We start from the raw sequence: 22627 nt of genomic DNA on the forward strand, positions 1-22627 counted from the left end.
CCTCCTGAGTAGCTAGGATTAAAGGTGTGAATCACTATGCCTGGGGAACTTTCTCTTTCTTTTTTTGCCAGTCTTGGGCTAGAACTCAGGGCCTGGGCACTGTCCCTGGGCTTTCTCAAGGCTAGCACTCTACCACTTGAACCACAGTACCATTTTTGGCTTTTTTCCCCTGTGTATGTGCTACCCTGGAATCAAACCCAGGGCTTTGTGCATGCTAGGTGAACACTCTACCACTAGGCCACACTCCCCACCTCTCCTTTTCAATTCATTTTATTTTTTTTAATTTTAAACTCAAAGCTAGCACTCCTGCCACTTAGCTACAGCTCTACTTCCAACTTCTTTCATGGTTAATTGGAAATAAGAGTTTTATGGACTTACCTCCCTAGGCTGGCTTCAAACTATGATCCTCAAATCTCAGTCTCCTGAGTAGCTAGGATTATAGGCATGAGTCACCGATGCCTGACTCAATTTATAATCTTAAACAGAAGAAATTTGGGGTATAATAGAGAGTTTTGATAGATGAGTGATTTGTATAGGAGAATAGTGCATTTCCTGTGGTTAAGAAACAGAATCTCCTGACAAACTAGGTTGAACAAACAGGTCCAGGTGGTGAAGTGGCCCATTTCTATAGGTAAAGAGGAAGCCTCTTTGATCTGCTTCCTCTTGCAGCTGATTTAAGACACTGCTGTTTTTGAAGGGCTTAAAAGAGAAGAGCCATGGAGAAACTTTCCCCAGTCTGGCATCCGAGGACTCCACTTTGCTTTGTAGTGCCCTTGTCTCACCAGCCCCTTCACCTCCCACTCTTCCATTTTGTCCAGATTGTACGACGAGGAATGCCTCCCGGAGGAGGTGGTGAAGTGGTTTTCTCTTGTCCTGTAAGGAAGGTCCTAAAGCCTATTCAGCTCACGGATCCAGGAAAAATCAAACGAATCAGAGGAATGGCGTATCCTTTGTATTGGGTTTTCTTCTTTTCTGTCTCATTCAGATGGGAATGACTCAATTAATAGCTTTATTTCTTCCTAGCACGGTTTCATTTGAGAGTATAATCTTGGGAATGTTTTTAAAACAGTGAGATCATAACTATGAATTCAAATATAATGCTTTATTTATGATTGTGTGTGTGTGTGTGTGTGTGTGTGTGTGCGCGCGTGCGCGTGTGCGTGCGCGTGCGTGCTGGTCCTAGGGTTTGTACTCAGGGCCTGGGCACTGAGCTTTGTGTTGAGGGCTATCACTCTACCACTTGGAGCTATAGTTCTATTTTTGGCTTTTTGGTGATTAATTGGAGGTAAGAGTTTCATGGACTTTCCTGCCTGGGATGACTTTGGACCTTATGGTTGTTGCCTTGTGTCCACCTTACAAAGAATTTCTCAATGTTTTTCACCTCAGTACCACAGGCTCTCCTGGAGGCTGGCCACTGTACTGGGGTAATTGCACCCTTCATTCCAAGTCTTGTGAAGGATCCTTTGAGGGTGCTCCCGAGACATGGCTGCTTTGGGGGTTTTGTAGAGGAGTACCTACAGTTTGGAAGACCAGTCACCTGGGCCCTTTAGGTACAGCTTGGTTTCTCCTGGCAATAGAATTGGAACCTTGCATCTATAAGAGGTGAGCCAGCATAGCCCACACCCCTCCTTCCTGAGGCCCAGATAGAACACCTGAACGATCCATGGTGCCTCTCACTGGTAGAAGCTTCCTCTCAGCTTGCCAGGAAAGTCAACATGCCACATTTGCTCAGTCTCCTGTCCAGAGGCCCAGCATTCCAGCTACTGGTCAGCAGAACTGCCCTCTTGAACAAGCACCTCAAAGGAATGTAGGCTGAATTATCACCTTTTTTGCCAGGTTTGGAGCCTCGAGGCAAAAAACCTCCCAGAGATCTGCCTTTGGAAAAGTCTTTAGTTTTATACTCTGTAGTACCCTTTTTTCCTTCTTTCCTCCCTCCCTCACCCCTTCCTCTCTTCTTTCTTTTGGTGTGAGGCTGAGTGACTGTTGGGGTAACTTGGTGACCTTTTTTTCTTTTTGTAAGAGGGCTCAAGTTGGGAGAACTGTGATTTTAACTGACACCCCCTTTCCCCCCCGCCCTCCCACTGCCATCTTTTCCCTCTTGAATTCTGCAGATTGGCTGGCCAGCATCTGGGAGGGAGTTGGTATTGGCTCCTTTCAACAGCTGGTATTGCACAGTAGTTACCTTTTATTAAATGCCACCCACTCTGATTTTCCCTGTTACCTAACAGGGGGGATGGGCAGGAGGGAGAAAAGTTTTATGGTGCTGTCCCAGAGCTCATGATTCCGTGCATAAATGTTAAATGACGAAGACAGAATAAAGGCTGAATAGGACGGTGCGTTGGGATTTTTTTTTTTCTCTTTAGTAGTACTAGAATTTGAAAATAGCAAGTCAGGTGGTCTACCATTTGAACTGTGTCTTCTTCCTCCTCTCCCTTTTTTAGTTTTAGTTATTTTCTGGATAGGGTTTCTGATTTTAACCTGGAGCTTCCTGGCTCTGGGCTGTGGTCCTCCCGCCTGTGGCCTCCTGTGTAAGTAGGGACCACAGGCACAAACGACCTTGCCCAGTTTGTTGGTTGAGATAAGGTCTTGACCTCAAACTGTCGTCCTTCTGGCCATCTCCAGAGTAGCTGGGATCAATGGTGTGTAAGTTAAGATTTGTTGGACAACCTGGTTTTCTTTCCTTGTCAGTCTCTCACCAACTCCCATGCTCTCCCTCTTCTCTTATCCTCCTTGGTTTCCCTGTCCCTGAAAGGGTGAAAGGAAGATTTCTTTTTTCTTGTTCCAGACTTGGGGTTAGGGGCCCAGGTGCTGTCTCTGAGCTTCTTTTACTGAAGTTCTACTACCTGAGCCATAACTGACATCTCTGCCCTTTTTTTGTGTGTATAGGAGATTGATCAGAGATAAGAGTTTCACAGACTTTTTTTTTTGTTGTTGTTTTTTGGCCAGGACTGACTTTGAACCATCTTTTGAACAATCCTCTGGTTTAATCCCTTCAGTGGTTAGGATTACAGGATTGAGTCACCAATGCCCAGTTGGAAGATGTGTTTTAAATCCAGATCTGTTGAATTTTTTTTTTCTTTTTTTCTAAGACTTGTTGGATTATCAGCAAATAACTTAGCTTAAGCTCTGCTGAGGAGAGTGGACAATGTCAGGCACCCACTCAGTCCAAAGGATCTGAGACCCCAGGACTGTTTGTCTAAATAAACTGCCTGTGGTCAAAAGTGCGGTTTGGACAGAAGAGGTGATGATGTAACTGGGCTCTTGTGTATTGAAAAAACCCTTTGCTCTTTCCCCATTGCAGTTTTGTCCTTTTGAGTCATGTCAAATATTTATCAAGCATTTGTGAGTATAAAAGTAAGAGTATTGGAGTTGTTAGGGATATTGCCATTCAAGCCCCTGCCCTTACAAAGTGTGTGGCGTCTAGGAAGAGCAAGAGGGAGGTGTGTGTAGGTGAAGGAAGACAAAAAATGGTAAGTTCAAGTGGAGATTGTACTGAGAGGTGAGAGAGAGGACTTCTGGGAAAAAGGAAGACCTGGGCTGGGAGAATTTGGGAAGATAGTTGGGTGGAAGAAGATAAAGATAATAGGTTGGGGTCAAACACTGTTGTCCACGGGGAGGTAGATGGCAAGATATAGGAGGCCACTACTCTGGGACAACTCACTTACCTTGCTTTTGTTAGTAAAGTGTTCAGGATATGTCCAATTGAAATGCTAAGTCAGGTTCCTTGTACATTTTTATTTCTCAGCTTAAGTGAAAAGTGTTCTTGATAGTAATTCTCTGAACATTTGTGTTGCTGTGGGAAGATTACACAAGACACACTTGCTGTGGGTCTGTGTCAGGGGAAAGAGACAGTCACTCAGTGGTATTTTTTAATTTTCCCGTGTAGGCAGCTCTTGACCATATGACACATTGCACACTGAAAGTGCTCCGTCTTTTTTTTTTTTTTTTAATTTGGCATGTGTTGTTGGGGAGAAACACTCTCTACTATATACTCAACTTGGTATAATGATTTCTCTAGCCTCAAATACTTGTTCCTAATAATCTCCTCCCTTTCCCAGGTGCCGTATTGTAGAAGTGCTAGTAGTTATCACTCTTCCTGACCATAGGTAGCAGATGAAGAAATCTGTATTACTCATACATGGAGTAATTCTTAAATAAATAAAAAATAGGCCCTGAATCTGTTTAGAACTGTATAACAGTAACTACCTTGATCTCTTACTAAATGTTTTCTGCTTTCTGGTGTGAACATACCAGGTTGAGACTGGCTCAGGTCTCCCAAGGGAGAGTGTATCCTGGCCTTAGGTTCTTATAGAAGGACTTTTCACTTGTAGCTATGGAACTGGACAGAGAATAGAAAGGTATTCTTGCATGTGGTAGCTTCAAAGGCAGACACCTGCAGAAAGAGGCAAGTGTCTTGCTATCTTCTCAGTTGGACAATCTCTAGAGGAAGGAAGTCTGGGTAGGAAGTTAGGGTCCAGGTTGAAGAACCTTCAGTTTATACTTTCCATTCTTATTTAGTTTTTCCCTCCTTACCAGGAGCACGTGGATTTTTGAAAATAATGAAAAGAAGTTGAGGGATGGTACTACAAAGTTAAACAATTACATACAGCTGGAATCTTATGGAATTCTAAGTCCTAGTTTGTTCTTGATACTTTGGCAAATCCGTGCTAGCTTAACAACTGACTTCTCTGAAATTTAAGGAACATTGTATCCTTAACTCTAGGCTATAGGTACTCCGTGCGTGTGTCACCTCAGATGGCAAACCGGATTGTGGAGTCAGCAAGGAGTATCCTCAACAAGTTCATACCTGATATCTATATTTACACCGACCACATGAAAGGACTCAACTCTGGAAAGTATGTATCTGAATTTTATTATCTCTATATCACATGACTTTCTACTTGAAGGTAAAACTGCCAGCTCAGAGGAAGAATGATTTCAGAAATAAACTTCCTTCTGACTTGTTGTTGTCACCAACAGATTATTATTATCATTTTTTTTGTGTGTGCTTGTCACGTGGAAAGTGTCCCAGTGGCTGGCACTGTAGGTTAGATCTTGAGTCTTGGAGAATTAAAACCTATTAATAAACAGTGCTCACTTTAAATCCCATTTGTCCTTTGATCCAAGAAAAAAATGGACTGTTCTACCCCAAGTAAATAAAGATAAAGAGGGGAAAAAAGTCCTCTTGTTATCTGATGCGAATCAACTTCCCTCTCTTATCTGTAGAAATTTCTAGAGAAAATTGTTCTTGCAGATTTAAATTTGGTTTTGTTAAAACTTTCGTTAAAACCAGGTAGGTGCTGGTGGCTCACATCCGTAATCCTAGCTACCCAGGAGGCTGATATTGTTCAAAGCCAGCCCAGGGATGAAAGTCCGTGAGACTCTGATCTCCCATTAATTACCAGAAAACCGGAAGTGGCACAGTGGTTCAAGTGGCCAAGCCACTAGCCTTGAGCTGAAGAGCACAGTGCCCAGGACTGAGAAAAAAAAAAGACTAAAGTTGAACCTGGTGTTGCTAATGTTACACACCTTTAGTCCTAGCACTTGGGAGACTGATGCATGAGGATGAGGAGTTCAATACCAAACTGGGCTTCAAGGCTTGATATACCTTATCCCAAAACAACAATAATAAATCAAACACTTAAAAACTAAACAGAAACTTAAAAAAAAAGTAGAGCGGATAACTCAGTAAAGCACTTGTCTAGCATGTATCATCTTCATCACTGAAAATATTAGAAAATTAAAAACATTTTTAAATAAGAAAAATTAAAACAAAAATAGAAAAACATGGGGCTGCGAGTGTGGCCTAGTGGTAGAATGCTTCCCTAGCTTGCACGAAGACCCAGGTTTGATTCCTCAGTACCACATACATAGAAAAAGACAGAACTGGTGCTGTGGCTCAAGTAGTAGAGCTCTAGCCTTGAGAAAGCCCAAGGACAGTGCTGAGGCTCTGAGTTCAAGTCCCCAGGACTGGCAATAAATAAATTAATTAATTTAAAAAACCTGATGATCTGTGTATTGCAAATGTCTATTTGAAGTTGTTAGGTTTTATCTCTGAAAAGTGAGAATTCCAGAGCCTGGGTTTAGTTCTTGTGAGTTAGCAACAAGGCAAGAGTGAAGGTGGGAGTGTTTAACTCCTGTGTTTTTCTTTTTTTTTTTTTTGACATGGGGAATAAGAAATGCATCTTTCTATTTCTCCCTTCTTTAATGTAAGTCTTTGCTAAAACTTTCAAAAAATGAAAAAAGAATAGAAATGAAGGTGAGGAGAGGGGTATTGAGTGAGTGAAAATCTTTGACCTTCGAGGCCCATCGGAAAGATAGAGATGATTTCAGACACATGGTAGTGACTCATAGTCCAAAGCAACAGAAAAGAGATATCAGAGGTTACAGTTGGGAAAGGATTTGTGTGTAAAGCTGGCCCTTTCTGTGGGCAGTACAAAGGTCAGTGAAGGGCCCAAACCTTTGATGACTTAAACATCAATAATATTTTTCTCTTTTGTTCATAGACATTGATAACAGTTGCAGCCTCACAGTTATTGTAAACATGATTTCTAGCATATAGTAGATGCTACAGAGATGGTGCCTGCTAATCTGGTCTTTGCTTTTCCTGCCCTCTTTGGCTTCAAGTCTAGAATTAATGTGTCCATTATTTTCTGTAGAGAAGATTACAGAAGGTTGAGGCGGAGGGAGGGAGAAGGAATAATAGAACAAGTAGTGTAAACTTAGCATCTCTCTTGAATCTGCCATATGTGTCCTCACTCAGCAGGCTGTATTTCCAGTGTAAACAGGTAGGCAGTCTGGTTAGACTTAATGTAACCAGAAGGGAGCCTTAAGATAAAATGCTGTCAAAAAGATGTCTGTCTTCGTTTTCTGTTTGCTGGTGTATGCCCTTTACCTACTCAGCATCTGAACCTTTGCCTCTATAGATCTCCAGGCTTTGGGTTGTCTTTGGTTGCTGAGACCACCAATGGCACCTTTCTCAGTGCTGAACTGGCCTCCAACCCCCAGGGCCAAGGAGCAGCAGTGCTCCCCGAGGACCTCGGTAGGAACTGTGCTCGGCTGCTGCTGGAAGAAATCTACAGGGTATGTCCTAAGCTTCTGCTTCGTAGGGGCTGGGAAAGGTACAACCAGGAAAAAGCAATCCAAAGTCTCATTCTTACTCGTCTCCAAGGACTTATCGTGTGCCTGTGCATTAAACACTTTAGTTGATTGAATTGCTCAGTAAGAAGACCTAGAGCAGGTAGTAGTAATGAAAGGGATAATGAAAGTGGTGATGAATAGAGGAAAGAACTAGGACAAGAGAATGAAGATTTAAAAAAAAACAAACCGGGGGGGGGGGTTGGAGGCATGGCTCAGGTGGTAGAACGTTAGCTGATGAGCAAAAGCATTAGATGAAGGGTTCAAATCCCAATCTCAGACAAAAAAGAAAATAAAGCCCCATTCTCCACTAAACCCCCAAAACAACCTTCAAAAAGTAGGTGAGCCGGATGCTGGTGGTTCATGCCTGTAGTCCTAGCAACTCAGGAGGCTGAGGGCTGAGAATCAAAGTTCAAAGCCAGTATTGGACATGAAAGTGTCTGAGACTCTTATCTCCAGTTACAACCAGAAAACTGGAAGTGGAGCTGTGACTCAGTGATTTAAGAAAAAAAAAAGTGTTGTTCTTGAACAAAAGAGCTCAAGGATAGCACCTTATGCTGAGTTCAAGTGAGAAGTGAGTGTGTGTGTGTGTGTGTCTGTCTGTCTGTCTGTCTGTGTTTTGGTACTGGGACTCTGAAACTTCTCACTCTTACTCAGCTTTTTCACTCATGGCTGAGGCTTGTTAATTGGTGATAGTCTCAAACTTTTTTGTTTGGGTTATTTTTGGGTCACAACTATAAGATCTCAGCTTCCCAAGTCGATAGAACCACAGATATGAGCTGGCTGCCAGCACCTAGCTCTTTTAAAATGTTTTGAAAGAAGCTAGAAATTGATTTGTGTATGATAGTTAACTCAGATAGGAAATGTCTTTAGGCTAGATTTTGCAGGGTTTTCTGGAACATTAGGAATGTCCAGGGGGGCAGCCCTGTGGTACAGTGCAATAGGGGAGCTTTGGAAAGAACAAGAACCTACTGGGTTAGACAAAGGCCGACACGACATTGAAGACAGACTTGAGCAGATAGCTGTCTTGTTTTTTCTGTGGTAGGAAGCAACTTAGGTCAACGGCTACCGGGCCACCATGTGTTAATCCATGTGTGCACCTCAATAATTGTGGTACCAAAAGTAAGGAAGGAATTGTGAGAGCCGGAGACACTAGCAAGATGAAGATGAAGTGGACTGAAAATGCAGTGCTCTAAGATCTTATATACTTTGTTCATGAGGATCACAGACCTTCTTCATAATGTCACATAGCCTGTTCCCTTTTTTGCCTTGGTTCTGCCTTAGGAAGGTAAAGCATTATCAACAGGGAAAGTCCAGGACAGGCTCTTAGAGATGGTTGTTTCTTTGTTCTGTGAGTGCAGAGCTCCACATTCTTCAGCTGAACTGTACTTGAGGTGGCTTGGAGAGTATATTTAATCCTTCCAAATCATCTTTATCCATGAGGCGCTGCAGAGACCACACATTTGCATTTATCTGTATATTTTTTTTGTAATTCTTACTCATCTCTGTCTTTGTCCTTTTTTTTTTTTTTTTTTTTTGCCAGTCCTGGGTTTGAGCTCAGGGCCTGAGTATTGTCCTTGGACTTTCTCAAGGCTAGAGCTCTACCACTTGAGCCTCAGCACCACTTCCAGCTTTTTTCTACGTATATGGTGCTGAGGTATCAAACCAGGTCTTTGTGATATGGTGCTGAGGTATCAAACCAGGTCTTTGTGCATGCTAAGCAAGCACTCTACCAATAGGCCAAACTTCCAGTCCCTGTCTTTGTCCTTTTCTTAAATTAGCAAGATTGTCTAAAGCTGCACAAGTGGGACTGTAGTTAAAGTTAAAGGGATACAATTGGCAACTTTGTTTTTCTTACAACCCACCCTTTGACCACTGATTCAGTTTATTAATTTGCTGTGGTCAAGAAAAGCCTGGCTCATCCATTTGTTCCTGAGACAGGCCAGTAACAGCCGGCCAGTCCAAATCAGTGACCTTGGAAAACACGGTGGTTGAAAGGTGGAATGAGAAAATGAATGCTTAGAATTAATTAAAGTGTCCAGGTCTGTTTAATATCTGTGTAATTAAAAATAGGACACAAAACACCAAAGATGAGCTGCCTTTGAAGCACAGCTGCAGACTTCTGTCTGCCTTTGGAAGACACTGGGAAGTGGTGGCGGAACACAATGTAATCTGCCTTAGGACATGTCCTGTCCCAGGTCTTGCGCAGTCAAGTCCACTGCAGTTTTTGGTGATACATCAGCTAGTTTTCTGATGCTAAATTTAGTGATGTTTTGGAAAGATGGCTAATAATAACTAGAAGTTTGTGAGTAAATGGTGAGAGGGTTGCTCTGACAGTTAATTTATGAAGTTTGTCAGATGCATGGGGTGGTATGTGTCTCTAGGTTCCTTCTTCCAGTTTCCTTTGCCCAGGTCCTCTGTCTGGCTGCAGGGACACTTCTGTCCTTTTTAAGTAGGTCTTAGGAGAATTGAAAGCATCATATTACAGGGCAGTCCAGTGGGGGGGAAGGGGGGCCCACACACAGCTGGAATTTGGGTTTTGTTTCCGTAAATAGCAGAGCATTAGCCTCAGGGTAAAAGGACAACCCTGTAGAAGGAACATGCAGTCTGGATTAGTTCATTTATTATTTATTTTCTTTAATTGAGGTCTTTTAAAAAAAAATTATCTGATTATATTTCCTGGGCCAAAGTTGTTTAGTCATTTACCAAACTTCCTTTGTGTGTCTATGTTGTCTAATTTAGTAAAAGGATAAAAGTGCTTCATGCTTTTATTGTTTTTTTTTTAATAATTGATACATGATGAGACATGAATTTTAAATGAGTATAAAACTCGATTCCTTTGAAAGTGCTCTTTGCTTTTTCCAAAGTTTTAAGCCTCTGACTGAATTCCTCCTGTTCTCAGGTTAACACACTCTCTCTTGCTTCTGTACCAGGCTTCCTGGAACTACCCTTTGGGTTCTATTCTTTTTACAGCTTTGCCTATTGTCCTGCTTTCTTGCCACCCCAACCACCCCACCTCAGACCTAGGTTATAAGGTTATAACCTAAGTAGAAATTGCTGTCTCCATCTTCACAAGGGAAGTTCTTCTCAAATCCTTTTGATCTAAATCTCCCCTAAATACTGATCCTGCGCTTATGTATTCAAGCCTAGCACTCTGCCACTTTTAGCCACAGTTCCACTTACACTTTTTAGGTAGTTAATTACGGGTAAGAGTCTCATGGATTTTCCTGACTGGGCTGGCTTTGAATCAATATTTTAAGATATTTGAATGTCTATAGTCATACTGATCTCAGCTGTGATAGTTATTATGATTAACCATTGGTTTTGCTACTTCCAATTAGTTGATACCAGGATTGTTCTCATTACTCTTTGTTCCATTTTACTTTTGCTTCAATGTTGTAGTCTGCTCTTCTGTAAATTCTCATATTCTCTTTCATTTTCTGATTTTTACAAAGATTAATTGTTGAAGTGTTTGTGTTTACAGGGTGGGTGTGTTGATTCAACCAACCAAAGTCTGGCCCTATTGCTCATGACCCTTGGACAGCAGGATGTTTCCAAAGTTCTGCTAGGACCACTTTCCCCTTATACGTAAGTTGTTTCAGCCTCACTGTTCTGTCCAGTGTCATTTTCCAGTTGTCCCAAACGACAAAGATGTGCTTGCTGCATGTGGTCTGCCATCTGATCACCTGCTTGTACTATTTACTAAGTGAGGCAGCAAATGCTACTGTGAACCTAACCTGGTGTTTAACACAGGGCCGGGGGGCGGGGGGGCTCCCTTTCTTTCCTCCTTCATCTGTGCTTTCAATTTGGTTCTTACTTTTGAAATAAGCTTCTGGTTCTAAAAGCTTAGGTTCATTTTCTGCTTTTTAACCTTTTATTGCTGTTATTATAAAGGTGATGTAGAGGGGTTATAGTTACCATCCCTCCCTTACCTGTCTCTCAGCTTTTTTTAAAGGCTGCAGTCACATATGCTGTGGTGATGGGCTTGTCCGTTTGCCTCAGATGATAGTGTATAAGCTGGCTGGCAGCGATGCAGAGAGACACGGTTCATGGTAATAATACTCCTGAACTGGTAGGAACATTTTAGATATGACTTTGGGGAATTTGATGTTAGCAGACATTGACTCCTGAGGCGTAAAAGCAAACCTGTCACCAGGTACCTGTGGCTCCCCCCTGTAATTCTAGTTATTCAGGAGGCTAAGATCTGGGGGATAGTTGCAGTTTGAAGCCAGCCTGGGAAAGTCCACTGGACTCATTTCTGGTTAACTATCAAAAAGGCCAGAAGTAGAGCTTGTAGCTCATGTGGTAGAGTCCTAGCTAGCCTTGAGCATTACAGCTCAAGGACAGCGCCCTTGCCCCCAGTTTAAGTCCCAGGACAGGCACCAAAAAACCCCCACCAAAACCAAAAAACAAATACTCTTCACAGACAGCAGCTAGTTAGGAGACTTGAGTTATAAAGAATGTAATGACAAGAAACAATTCCTATGGGTAGTAAATGAGTTGGCTAAAAGCAGCCTGCTTTAGTACAGATGTGTGTACTTGCATACATGCATATACATGTGCTCATAGACACAAGGTCATATACGTTGAGACTAAATGAAAGAAGCTCTAGGATATGGAAACAAGAGCTTTATCTTGTGTAATTGTTGTTCTTAATGTACTATGTTATTTCTCTTCTTTTGCTCTTATGGTTAATCTCATATTGTTACTGTACCTGATTTTGTTACCTGGTATATTGTATATACACTTATTTGTTTATTTGAAATAAGAAAGTGAAGGGGGAAAGCAAGAAGATGGGGGGGATGGGGGAGGGAAGTGGGGACAAAAAAACATGAGAAGGGGTAACAAAGTGTGAGAAGTAATGCACCTACTACCTGATGAATGTAACTGTAACCCCTCTGTACATTATCCCAACAATTAAAAATAAAATAAAAGCAGCCTGCTTTAGTACAGATGTGTGTACTTGTGCACATGTGCTCATAGACTTGCAGAAGGTTAAAGAACCATCTGGTGGGGAGCTGGGATTGAGGGAGGATGAGAAGGAAGGAGGACCTGGCTAGCTGTAAGACTGAACTGTCCTTTTTCGGTTATCATGGTACCGATGCTGTATACATGAAAGGTACAGTACTGTGATAACTGAAGAATGATGGTGCCATCACGTTGAGAAAGAGAAGCAGACTGGAGAGGCCATGCCATTGGGACCTGGAAACCAGGAAACATGAACATATTATTTTGGAGGTTTTATTTTGATTTTTTTGTGTTACGTGATGGGTGGTTTTTGGGGAGAGAATACCTTCTGTTAGCTGTGGGGAAGACTGGTAAGCAGTGTGTATCTCCTGATCACTGTGTAAGTATTTCACGGAAAAGGAAACCTAAAATTGAGCAATCCTAAATGGCACATTGACACCAATAGTTCAACATTGCTCAGACATGGTGGTGAAATGTTTGGGGAGCTGGTGAGGGCTGAGTACAGCAGCCCAAGTGTGGAGATTGCTTCCCCGTGGCTATCGCTAAAAGTGATGGGTGGCTAGGTTCCCAGCCTGGGTCCAGCCAGTGTCCTTGCTTCAGCTTTCCCAGGCTGTGCTTCAAGGACAGCAGAAGGCCTCATGGCCCAAGACAGCAGGACTTGCTGTCTTCAGATTGTGTGGTCTCAGGGCGCAGGCTTTGGCAGAATATCTTTCTTTCTTTCCTTGACACTTCTTTCTGCTTTTGGAGAGTTTTTCAGTTTGGCTCCAGGGCCTTTATATAATCTTTCTATTGAAGTCTGCAGTCTCACTGGAGCTGGTCAGGATGGAACTGGACAATTGTAAAGGCTCCTGTGTCCTCTTCAGCACGCTCTTCACCAAATGAATTGCAGTGTCTTTTCTTCTAGAAATCTAAAATTGCAGTATCTCTTGGGAAAATACTGGTCTGTTCTCAGTGGAGCTTTAGAAGAGTAGAACAGATCAAAGATTATATGTTTTAAGACTTTGTCCTTTGTCCTAGAACATAGACACATTGCTTTCTGAGGGCCTGTCACAGGGTGAAAAAGTATCCCCTTTCCTCCCCACCCCCACATGTGTGGGTATCCTGGGGCTTGAACAGAGTGCCTGGATATTTTCCCGTAGCTTTTTTTTTTTTTTTTTTTTTTTTTTGCTCATGGCTTGCATTCTACCATGGAGCCACAGTTCTACTTCTGGCTCATTGCTGGTTAATTGGAGATGAAAGTCTGCCCTGAGCTGACTTTGAACCAAGGCTCCTCAGATCTCAGCTTCCTGAGTAACTAGGATCCCAGGCACGTGCATCTCTTCTTTTTGGTAAGCCAGCACTTGGACATGAGAGAGAGTTACTTTTCAGGAAACCTGTATCATGTATTTGGGACCTTTTTTGCTCTTAATCATAGTGGAGGATTCTAGCAGCCCAGAGTGAGGAGGAGACAGGTGGGATATGTAGATGTAAGTAACATCCTGTTTATAAGAACGGTCCCCATTGCAGTGGGGAAACGGTGTATTCTACTTTGATTCCTTAGCTGTGGATATGAGAATCACATGGATTTTTATGTCAGATGTGGAACCTCATTTTTAAAAACAGAAACAAGACTTTCTTTGGTTTTAGCAAGACTGTATTTCTTCTGGCAGTTTATATTTGTTTGTATTTGTATAAATAGCTCATTAAATGTTTATTTACAGAATACTGGATTTTTTTTTTCTTTCAGTGTTACTTTCACGACTCACTGGAAAGTGTGGGTCTCCCTGTTTTCTTTTCCTATTTCTTCCTTTTGCTTTAGATGGTTGCAGTCAGTGATTCTGTATACTGTCCAAGAAAGCTAAGTTTTATATGTGAAATTCCTGAGGAAGGCCAGGGGAAGAATTCTTTTCAGGAGACTAAAATGATACTGGATAAACTTATTTTTGACAAGTCCTGTGAATTTTTGTAGGTGTTTTATAGTTGGTGATAGTGGTTCTACCCCTTGCTTTAAAGGCCTAAGTTTACAATTTAGGGATGCTTTCTACAGTTGAAGAATGCAGTCATGACATTCAATGCATATCCTATGAAACTAAGAAAATTGAAGGGATGAGATGGGTTAGAAGAATGAAAGGGTTAAAATGCATTGCACACCTATAAACTGATGTGGTGGATTATAACTTCCCTTTACAAATTATAGATATCTGTGTAGATAGATACAGATAGTAAAAATATAATTTAAGACAAATTAGTAGTAAGAAAAGTACACATTAACAAACATCCTCCTAAGTACCTTCAGAAATTGTGACGAGAGATGGTGGCTCACCATGCGTAGGCCCTGGGGTCCGGTCTGTTTCATCTTAAGTTCTAACTCTACCACAGAGCCTCAAGGGGGCTACTGATGTGGTGTTCAGCATCACCTTTGAGCCTCAGTCTCCTCTGCGTGATCCTGAGCTAAAATGAGCCCTCAGGTGCTCAGTGCTCTTGCTCAGCTTCTTCCTGGACATCTTACCCTGTCCCAATGTATTCTCTCAGTCATGTCACTTTGAACATGAGAAGGTAAACTTCCTTTGGGTGAATTCAGGCTGGAAGTCGGCTGCCAATCTGTCTGCCCAGCCATAAGAGAGTCTTCATTTCAAATTCTGCCAAAAATGATCTCTTCCAACTCTTTGTCGGAAGTCTAACATAAACTATGCCATTTTTCCCCCTTCATTTTGGAGCTAGTGCCCCCTAGTTAAACTGCAGATGATCAGAGCTTCTTGATCCACTCACAGGATGCTCGCCCGATTCAGTAGCTCTACCTTAAAATTTACAAAGACTGCAGTACCCTTGTTTCAGCCTAGAACATATTCAGCACATAGTGAAAGCAAGTGATACTCCTATATTTCTTTTGGAGTTTGAACTCAGGGCCTGAGTGCTGTTCCTGAGCTTTTTTGCTCAAGACTAGCACTCTACCACTTTGACCTATCGCTCCACTTCCAGTTTTCTGATGGTTAATTGGAGTCTCATGCATGGGCTTTCCTGCCCAGGCTAGCTTCAAAGCACAATCCTCAGATCTCAGCCTCCTGAGGAACTAGCTTTATAGGCATGAGCTACCTATACCTAGCATGGTACTCTTACTTTACAGTAAGAAAAAGAGCGGTCAGTGAGTTCCTGTCATGGTGAGTTCCTGGCTAAACTAGGCTACGACACCCAAGTGGCCCAACAGTATAGCCAGCCTTGTTCTGTTTCCTGTTGCCACTGTAACTGATATTAATAACTTCATTCTTAGAGATTAACTGGGGTTTGTTATCGATAAAGAAAATACCAGCAATATATTTTAAAGCTGCAGTGTGATGACTTGAGGGGGGGATACATCAAGTAGATTCTTTTCCTGTCCCCAGCTCTTGCCTCTTAGCCTCCATATACTTGATAGGCAGATGACCCAGACCTGTCATGATTTGTGTACAGGGGCTTCCAGAAAAGCTGATCTTATGATTGATCCCTCCACCCCAACATGCTTCAGAAAGGGACCTGGTGAGAGGCTGGGAAGAAAGGACAGAGCCTGGCAAGACCCGGGGAGGTGGGGTTGAGGCTGTTGTAGAAAGATCTGGGAGTTTTTTGTTGTTGTTTAATTTTTTTAATTTTTGCAAACGAATCACTTGGTCTTGAAAAATCAACCGTGGCGCATGTAGTTGTTCAAGTCAAGAATTAAAATCTTTCATACAGGAATGATATAGAAGCTCATCAGAGAAGCCATTAGATGCCTGTGTGGGTTGTCATCCATGGAAGGACAGCTTTGCTTTCAGTGTATGGTTCCCTTCCTGCTTATGTGGCCCTGTAGTTGTATCTAAGGAAGTGTGAATCTGAGGTCCATGGCATGGGAGGGACAAAACACCCAGTGTAGTGAACCTGGTAGATGAAGTACAGGGCTGCAGGTTACAGAGAAAGCGTATGATGGACCAGCACTGGACCAAGTTTTGTTCCATTGGGATTTAGCATCATTTGTTGGCTATTTCTAACCAGTCCTGGGCTTGAGCTCAGGGCCTGCATTGTTCTTGAACTTTCTCAAGGCTAGAGTTCTACCCCGTGAGCCTCAGCACCACTTCCATCTCTTTTTGCTATGTATGTGGTACCGAGGAATCGAACTTCGGTCTTCATGCATGCTAGGCAAGCCCTCTCTCTACCTCTGGGCCTAAGTGCTGTTCCTGAGCTTTTGTGCCACCACAGCTCCACTGCTGGCTTTTTTGGCAGTTAACCAGGGTAACTTTAGGTGTGATCCTCAGATCTCAACCTCATGAGTAGCTAAGGTTATGGATGTGAGCCACTGACACCTGGCACATTTTTGGCTTTTTAATATCTGAGCTCTAAGAGACAGAAAGTGAAGGGGCTGCAAGTGGCTTGGATGTGTGTATGTTTTCATTTCTCTGGGGATGAATCTCAAAGTGGAGTTACTCAGGCATGTGACTCCCTTGTTTTAACATTTCCAGGGGGGCTGGGAATTTGACCTAGTGATAGAGTGCTTGCCAAGCATGCACAAAGACCTGGGTTCGATTCCTCAGTACCACATATATAGAAAAGCCAGTACCAGTGTTATGGCTCAAGTGGTAGAGCACTAACCTTGAGGAAAGCCCAAGGACAGTGCTCAGCTCCTGAGTTCAGTCCCCAGGACTGAAACAAAACAAAACAAAAAACAACAACAAAAAGCATTTCCAGGAGTTACCAGATTGTTTCCTGTGGCATCTGTGCACTTTGCCTTCCTACCTGCAGTGCTGGAGTGTCTCATTTCTCTACCTCCCTTGTGTTAGCAGCTGGCTGTTGTATGAAATGGTAATCTAATGCTTTCTGATTTGTAGCTTCCTGGTGACAAAATGATGCTGAACTTGTTGTTTATTCACACCTTTGAGGATATGCCAGTTTAGATATCCTAGCTATCCTTTAATTTTTTTTTAAATTACTTATGAGTTACAAAAGTTTCTTGCTTTTTTTTTATTCCCTCTTTTGTTATTCTGCCTTCTGATGTTAAAGTAAGAAATTATACAGTTAAGAAACTTGCCTCACCCAAGGTACTAAGGATTTATTCTTATTTCTGAGTTTTATACTTACTTTTAGTTTCTCTCTTTTTTTTTTTTTTTTTTTTTGCCAGCCCTGAGTACCAAGGAATAGAACCCTGGTCTTCATGCATGCTAGGCAAGCACTCTACCTCTAGGCAAAACTCCCAGCCCACTTACTTTTAGTTTCTAAGTTATGTCTCTGAGCTATTCTAGTTAATTTTTTGTGTGTATGATGTAAGGAAAGTGCTAAATTTCTCTACCACTTGAAGTACAAATCCAGTCCCAAACTTCATTCTTTTTAATATGTTCTCATACCATTTGTTAAAGAGCTTGTTCTTCCCAATCAAACTGGCTTTATACATGTGGGTTTATTTCTTGACTGTCAGTTCTGTTCCACTGATTTGCATCTGTGTGTATGCATGGTATATATTTTGATGGCACTGGGGTTTGAAGTCAAGAGACTTGAGCTTGCTAGGCTGGCACTGTACCCCTGAGCCCTAACTCCAGCCCTATATATATATATTTTTTTTTTTCTGATTATTGTTGTGCTGGTCCTAGAACTTGAACTCGGGACCTAGACACTGTCCCTGAGCTTCTTTTGCTTGTGGCTAGTGCCCTCCCTCTTTAGTCACAGCTCTTACTTCTGGCTTTGTGGTGTTTAATTGGAGATAAAGAGTCTCACAGACTTTCCTGCCTGGACTGGCTTTGAGCCACTGGCACCTGGCTAGTTATTTTTGAGATCATAACCTTTTCTGACCATGATAGCCTTTGAACCATATTCTTTACAATCCCAGCCTCCGGGAGCCAAGATTACAGGCAGGAGCCACTCTGCTGCCCCCCAAATATACATACATACATACACACACACACACACACACACACACACACACACACACACACACACACACACACACACACACACACATATATAGTTGCTTGCTTGTTTGTTTTTTTGTGGGTCGTGGGGCTTGAACTCTGGGTCTGGGCGCTGTCCCTGAGCTCTTCAGCTCAAGGCTACCACCCGACCCCTGGAGCCATAGCCCCACTTCCCATTTTCTAGTGATTAGTTGGAGATAAGAGTCTCACATTCTTTAGTGCCTGGGCTGGCTTTGAAACATGATCCTCAGCTCTCAGACTCCTGAGTAGCTAGGATTACAGGAGTAAGCCACTACACACACACCCCACACACACAGTTTTTTTGTAGGGATCCTCAGGTAGCCTCCAGCAGAACAGGAGGCTAAGATAGGGAGAAAAATCAAGGTTCCAGGCTAGCCAGGGCAACAAAGGAGTCTTGAGACACCCATCTTAGCAGGAAACATGCTGGGTTGATAGTGCCCAATTGTCATCCTAGCTATAGCATGAAATGTGAATAGGAGGATCATGGTCCAGGCCAGCCACGCTAGAGAGAGGGGAGGGGTTAGATGGGAAGACCCAAAATAACTAAAGTCCTAGTTTGGGTGTTAGAGCACCTGTCTAGCAAGTGTTAGACTGTGACTTCAAATCCCAGTACTATTACAAAGGCTAAAGTCTCCCTCAAATGACGGTTCCATGTGCAGTTAAGGTTGACAACAAGGTGGCTGAGGTAGGGAGTTTGGCTAGTTTGATTGGGAGGCAGCATAACTTGATGTCTCTGTGTTGATGTACAGGTTGCCATCAATGTTTGCTGTCCTCACCTGCTAAGAATTGCCAGGAATACCTGTAGTAATAGAGGGTAGGGGAGTGGACATGTTTGCATGTGCTTTGTGATTCTGGGCTCTTCTGCGTGGTTGCTGTGTTCCTCCTGCGGGTTACAAATTGATCAGAACCTTCAGGAACCTGTGTTCATGAATGCTTCAGGTGAGTCTTTGGGTCACACTGAATAAGGGGGTACTTAGTTTACTGGGCCAGCCCATTAGAAGCTAGATGCCTGTACCACAGTCCATCCACAGAACTGCTATCTTCGGGTCTTTCGGGGTGGTGCCATCCTTCAGTGTTAAGACTAGATTATACGAAGCGCTGCCATGGATGTTTTCTGTGCTAGCCTGGAGTCCTATCCTGGCTATTTACTATTGTCCCTTGCCAAATCTGCTTGGTTTCTTTTAGCTCCCCTGGTTCTTTCCTTGAATATTGAACTTTCTCATCTCATCTACACCATTAGATTGAAATGTTCAAACTAAGGCTTTCCAGTTTCATTGTTTCCGTTAGCTGCAACAATGCCAGCATCAGCAATGCCTGTGGTTAGTGAGCACCCAGTAGCATTTGTTGAGAAAATTGAATTGTTGAGGAATGGATTTTTCTGTTTGATATTTGTTTTAGCATCAGAAATAGACAATCCTGCCTATCCTATTCTTTCTGTTCTGTTGGCTTTCTAGGTCCTTGAGCTTGCTCTGCGGGCCCTTGGCTCCTGACTTATGCCTCCTACGCTCTTGCACTGATTATTTTGAGTTAGGATCTCACTTTTTACCTGGCTCTACCCCTGGTTCTCAGTCTATTTTTTCTTATGTTTTCCATTATCAATGAATGACAGATGGCTTGCCACCATGCCAAGTTTCTCCTGTTGAGATAGGGTCTCATAAACTATATCTGAGATGGCTTGGAGTAATGATCCTTTCACTCTCAGCCTCCTGTATAACAGGGATGCCTGGCAGTTTCTTGGTTGGGGCAGGGAGTATATACCCAGCATGATATTTGTGAATCATGGAGAACAAATTGTCTTTTCATGGACCGCTCTAAATTATCACTATATTTAATAGCTATGTGGGACTAAATTGTTTATATGCCATGTGCTAAACTAAGTTTTCTTTAATTTAAACATATCTTGCTGCATTGTGTGTGTCTCTGCAAGCTGTCTCAGTTCTCTTTGAAAACTAGTAGGCTGTACATGAGCCATTGGTAAATCAGTTCTGATGAGAAGTTCTGGGTCTTGGAAAGGCAAAGCTTGGATTCAGAAGTTGGAAAAGACCAGGGGTGGTGGCTCACGCCTGTAATCCTAGCTTCTCAGGAGGCTGAAATCTGAGGACCAAGGTTCAAAGCCAGCCCAGGCACAAAATGACCTGAGACTCTTATCTCTAGAAAATGGGAAGTGGAGCTTGGCTCAAGAGTAGGGTGCTAGCCTTGGGCTGAGGAGCTTAGGGACAACGCCCAGGCTGAATTCAAGCCCCATAACCCACCAAAAAAAAGAAAGAAAGAAAGAAAGGAAAGTTGGAGAAGAGGAGGAAAACTTTCTTTTAGATTTGAATTTTGTCTTTTAAAATATTTGCTTTTGTTGTCATTTGTAGGATAGAATTTTTGCGGCATTTGAAGAGCTTTTTCCAGATCATGTTCAAAATCGAGACCAAACCCTGTGGTGAAGAACTCAAGGGCGGGGACAAAGTGCTGATGACGTGTGTTGGCATTGGTTTCTCCAACCTTAGCAAGACCCTCAAGTGACGCGTCCACAGGAGAAGGCCAACAGACACAGCAGAAGCTGCAGGGGACCCCAAAGGGATCACATCCACAGGCACTCATGCCCCGGACAAACGATATATGAAGGACTTTCTTGAGTCTTTACTAAAAATATCAGTATGCAAACACAGATCGAGGACATGTTGTTTTCCAGCTGTTTCTCCAGTGGTGATAATATTCCTTAGAGACTCAGTAAACTACAGAGCTCAGTCTGGAGGAAGGCTCACTAGGACAGTATCCCCACGCGTTTCTGTGCTTCCTCTAGTTCACATCCATCCTGGCTTTCTGTCACAAGGCCTTCATCTACGCCTGTGCAGCCTGTTGCAGCTCTTTCTGCAAGGACCTTTTTGGCCAAGATTTTCTGGCATAAGGACTATGTGCCACATTATATGGGATTTTATGTGCATCATGCAATGCTATGCAAATGTTAAACATTCTTCTTTTGTCTTGTGAATGGATTGTTTATCAATGACCATGATTCATTGTGAGTGTCGGGTGGGTGGCTGGGCTGGAGATGACAGTTAAGGATGTGTCTGGGTATTTTCTATATCACAGGTGTGCCACAGCTTTTCTTGGTAATAGTCCCATCATGCAAATTATTGTTACCACAAGAAAGTTGAAAAAGGGTATTTTTGTTCTTTTGATATTTATAATGAAAAAATATTAAATCTCTTCATTTACAAGTCTAAGGGGAACAGACTTCTTTAAGATAGTTCATGGCTCATTTTGAATAAGGTTCTGAGAGAGGATCTGGATTAAGATCTGCCCAGTAAGAGTGTGTGGGAGGACTCGAGAGCAAGGTATGGTTTACCTTGCCATCTAATAGCCTACATTCAGTCTGTGCAGAGGGAAAGGTCTAATGGTATCCTCTACCTGGGGTGACTTTGTCTCACCAGTTGTTCTTGGTATCTTTTTTTCTTATTAGTGGAAAGAGCTGATGAAAGGGTGTGTTCTTTGGCCAGTGGGAGTGTGGGAGGAAGCAGAGTTATAAGACTAGACCATTCTGAACTGAGGTACTTTGTGAAAAGCTTCCCATATTATGTTGGTCTTATATTGATTCATAACAAATGATCATAGACTTAGCAGCTTCATAACAATAGCTACTTAGCATTCCACTATTGTGGGGGTTAGAGCATGGATTCTCTAAGGTCTTAGCCATTGATTGATATTCCCTGTGAACCTTCGGTGGTAGGGATATGGTTCCATTCTAAGATAAGGTATAGCTTTGATGCTAAAGAGTGTGTGTGTGTGTGTGTGTGTGTGTGTGTGTGTGTGTGTGGTTGTCAGTCGTGAGACTTGAACTCAGCACTGTCCCTGAGCAATTTCACTCAAGGCTTGTGTTCTACCTCTTTGATTCACAGCTGCATTTCAGTTTTCTGGTGGCTAATTGGAGATAAGAGCCTTACAGGAACTTTTCTGTTCTGGCTGGCTTTGAACTAGGATCCTTACATCTCAGCCTCCTGATTATAGGTGTGAACCACCACCAGGTTTTTTGTGTTAGTTTTTTTTTAAGGCTTTTTGTATGCGGATGAGTCATTATTAAGGAAAGCTTTTGTTTCCTGAACTTCAGCAGAGTGCTATGGAAATAACAGGCTTGTGGGGAGGACAACTACCATGGAATCTAATCTGAACCTGTTATGGCCCTTTATCCTTCTTGAAAATGAGAATGAACCATCTGCCTCACCCACACTGGTGGTGAGGATTTATTAATTAAACACAATGGTTGTGATTAGGATCCTTTTGAGTTATTTAGTCTGTGAATATTCAGAGCAGCCTGCCACCTAGTAGGTTAATATCATCATGAGTCATAGGACTTATCTTTACATCTAGTACTGAAATGTACTGAGCTAGACGATAGGATACAAGCTTTGGCACCAGCGTGTGGTCAAACTGTCTCTTGACAACTTAGACAGAGTTAATAAGAAAGGCCTACAGGCATTTCATTGAAGTACACTGTGTTCTGTCATGGAGTGCTAGCATTGATCCAGTCTGGGCAGAGTAGAAAGCCTGCCTGACTCCAGGACTGTCAGGTCTAGAGCTCCGTGTAAGCCAAACTAAGCTGCAAGGAACTGCAGCCTTTCCAACAAGAA

General features: G+C 42.6%; 1 protein-coding gene across 1 annotated transcript in view; it reads left to right on the forward strand.

The window, feature by feature from the left end:
- The window catches only part of Rcl1 (RNA terminal phosphate cyclase like 1), a 38587-nt gene extending 17848 nt beyond the window's left edge, over nt 1-20739 (forward strand). The window contains exons 5-9 of the mRNA XM_090329722.1: nt 819-943; nt 4731-4856; nt 6927-7083; nt 10622-10725; nt 20372-20739. Of these exons, the coding sequence (XP_090185848.1) occupies nt 819-943; nt 4731-4856; nt 6927-7083; nt 10622-10725; nt 20372-20522 (663 nt within the window). The 3' untranslated portion in view covers nt 20523-20739. The remainder of the gene's footprint in view (nt 1-818; nt 944-4730; nt 4857-6926; nt 7084-10621; nt 10726-20371) is intronic.
- Nucleotides 20740-22627: the final 1888 nt, after the last annotated feature.

This window comes from Megascapheus bottae, chromosome 3, assembly GCF_031878675.1.
Source record: "Megascapheus bottae isolate mThoBot1 chromosome 3, mThoBot2.hap1, whole genome shotgun sequence".
Classification (NCBI taxonomy): domain Eukaryota; kingdom Metazoa; phylum Chordata; class Mammalia; order Rodentia; family Geomyidae; genus Megascapheus; species Megascapheus bottae.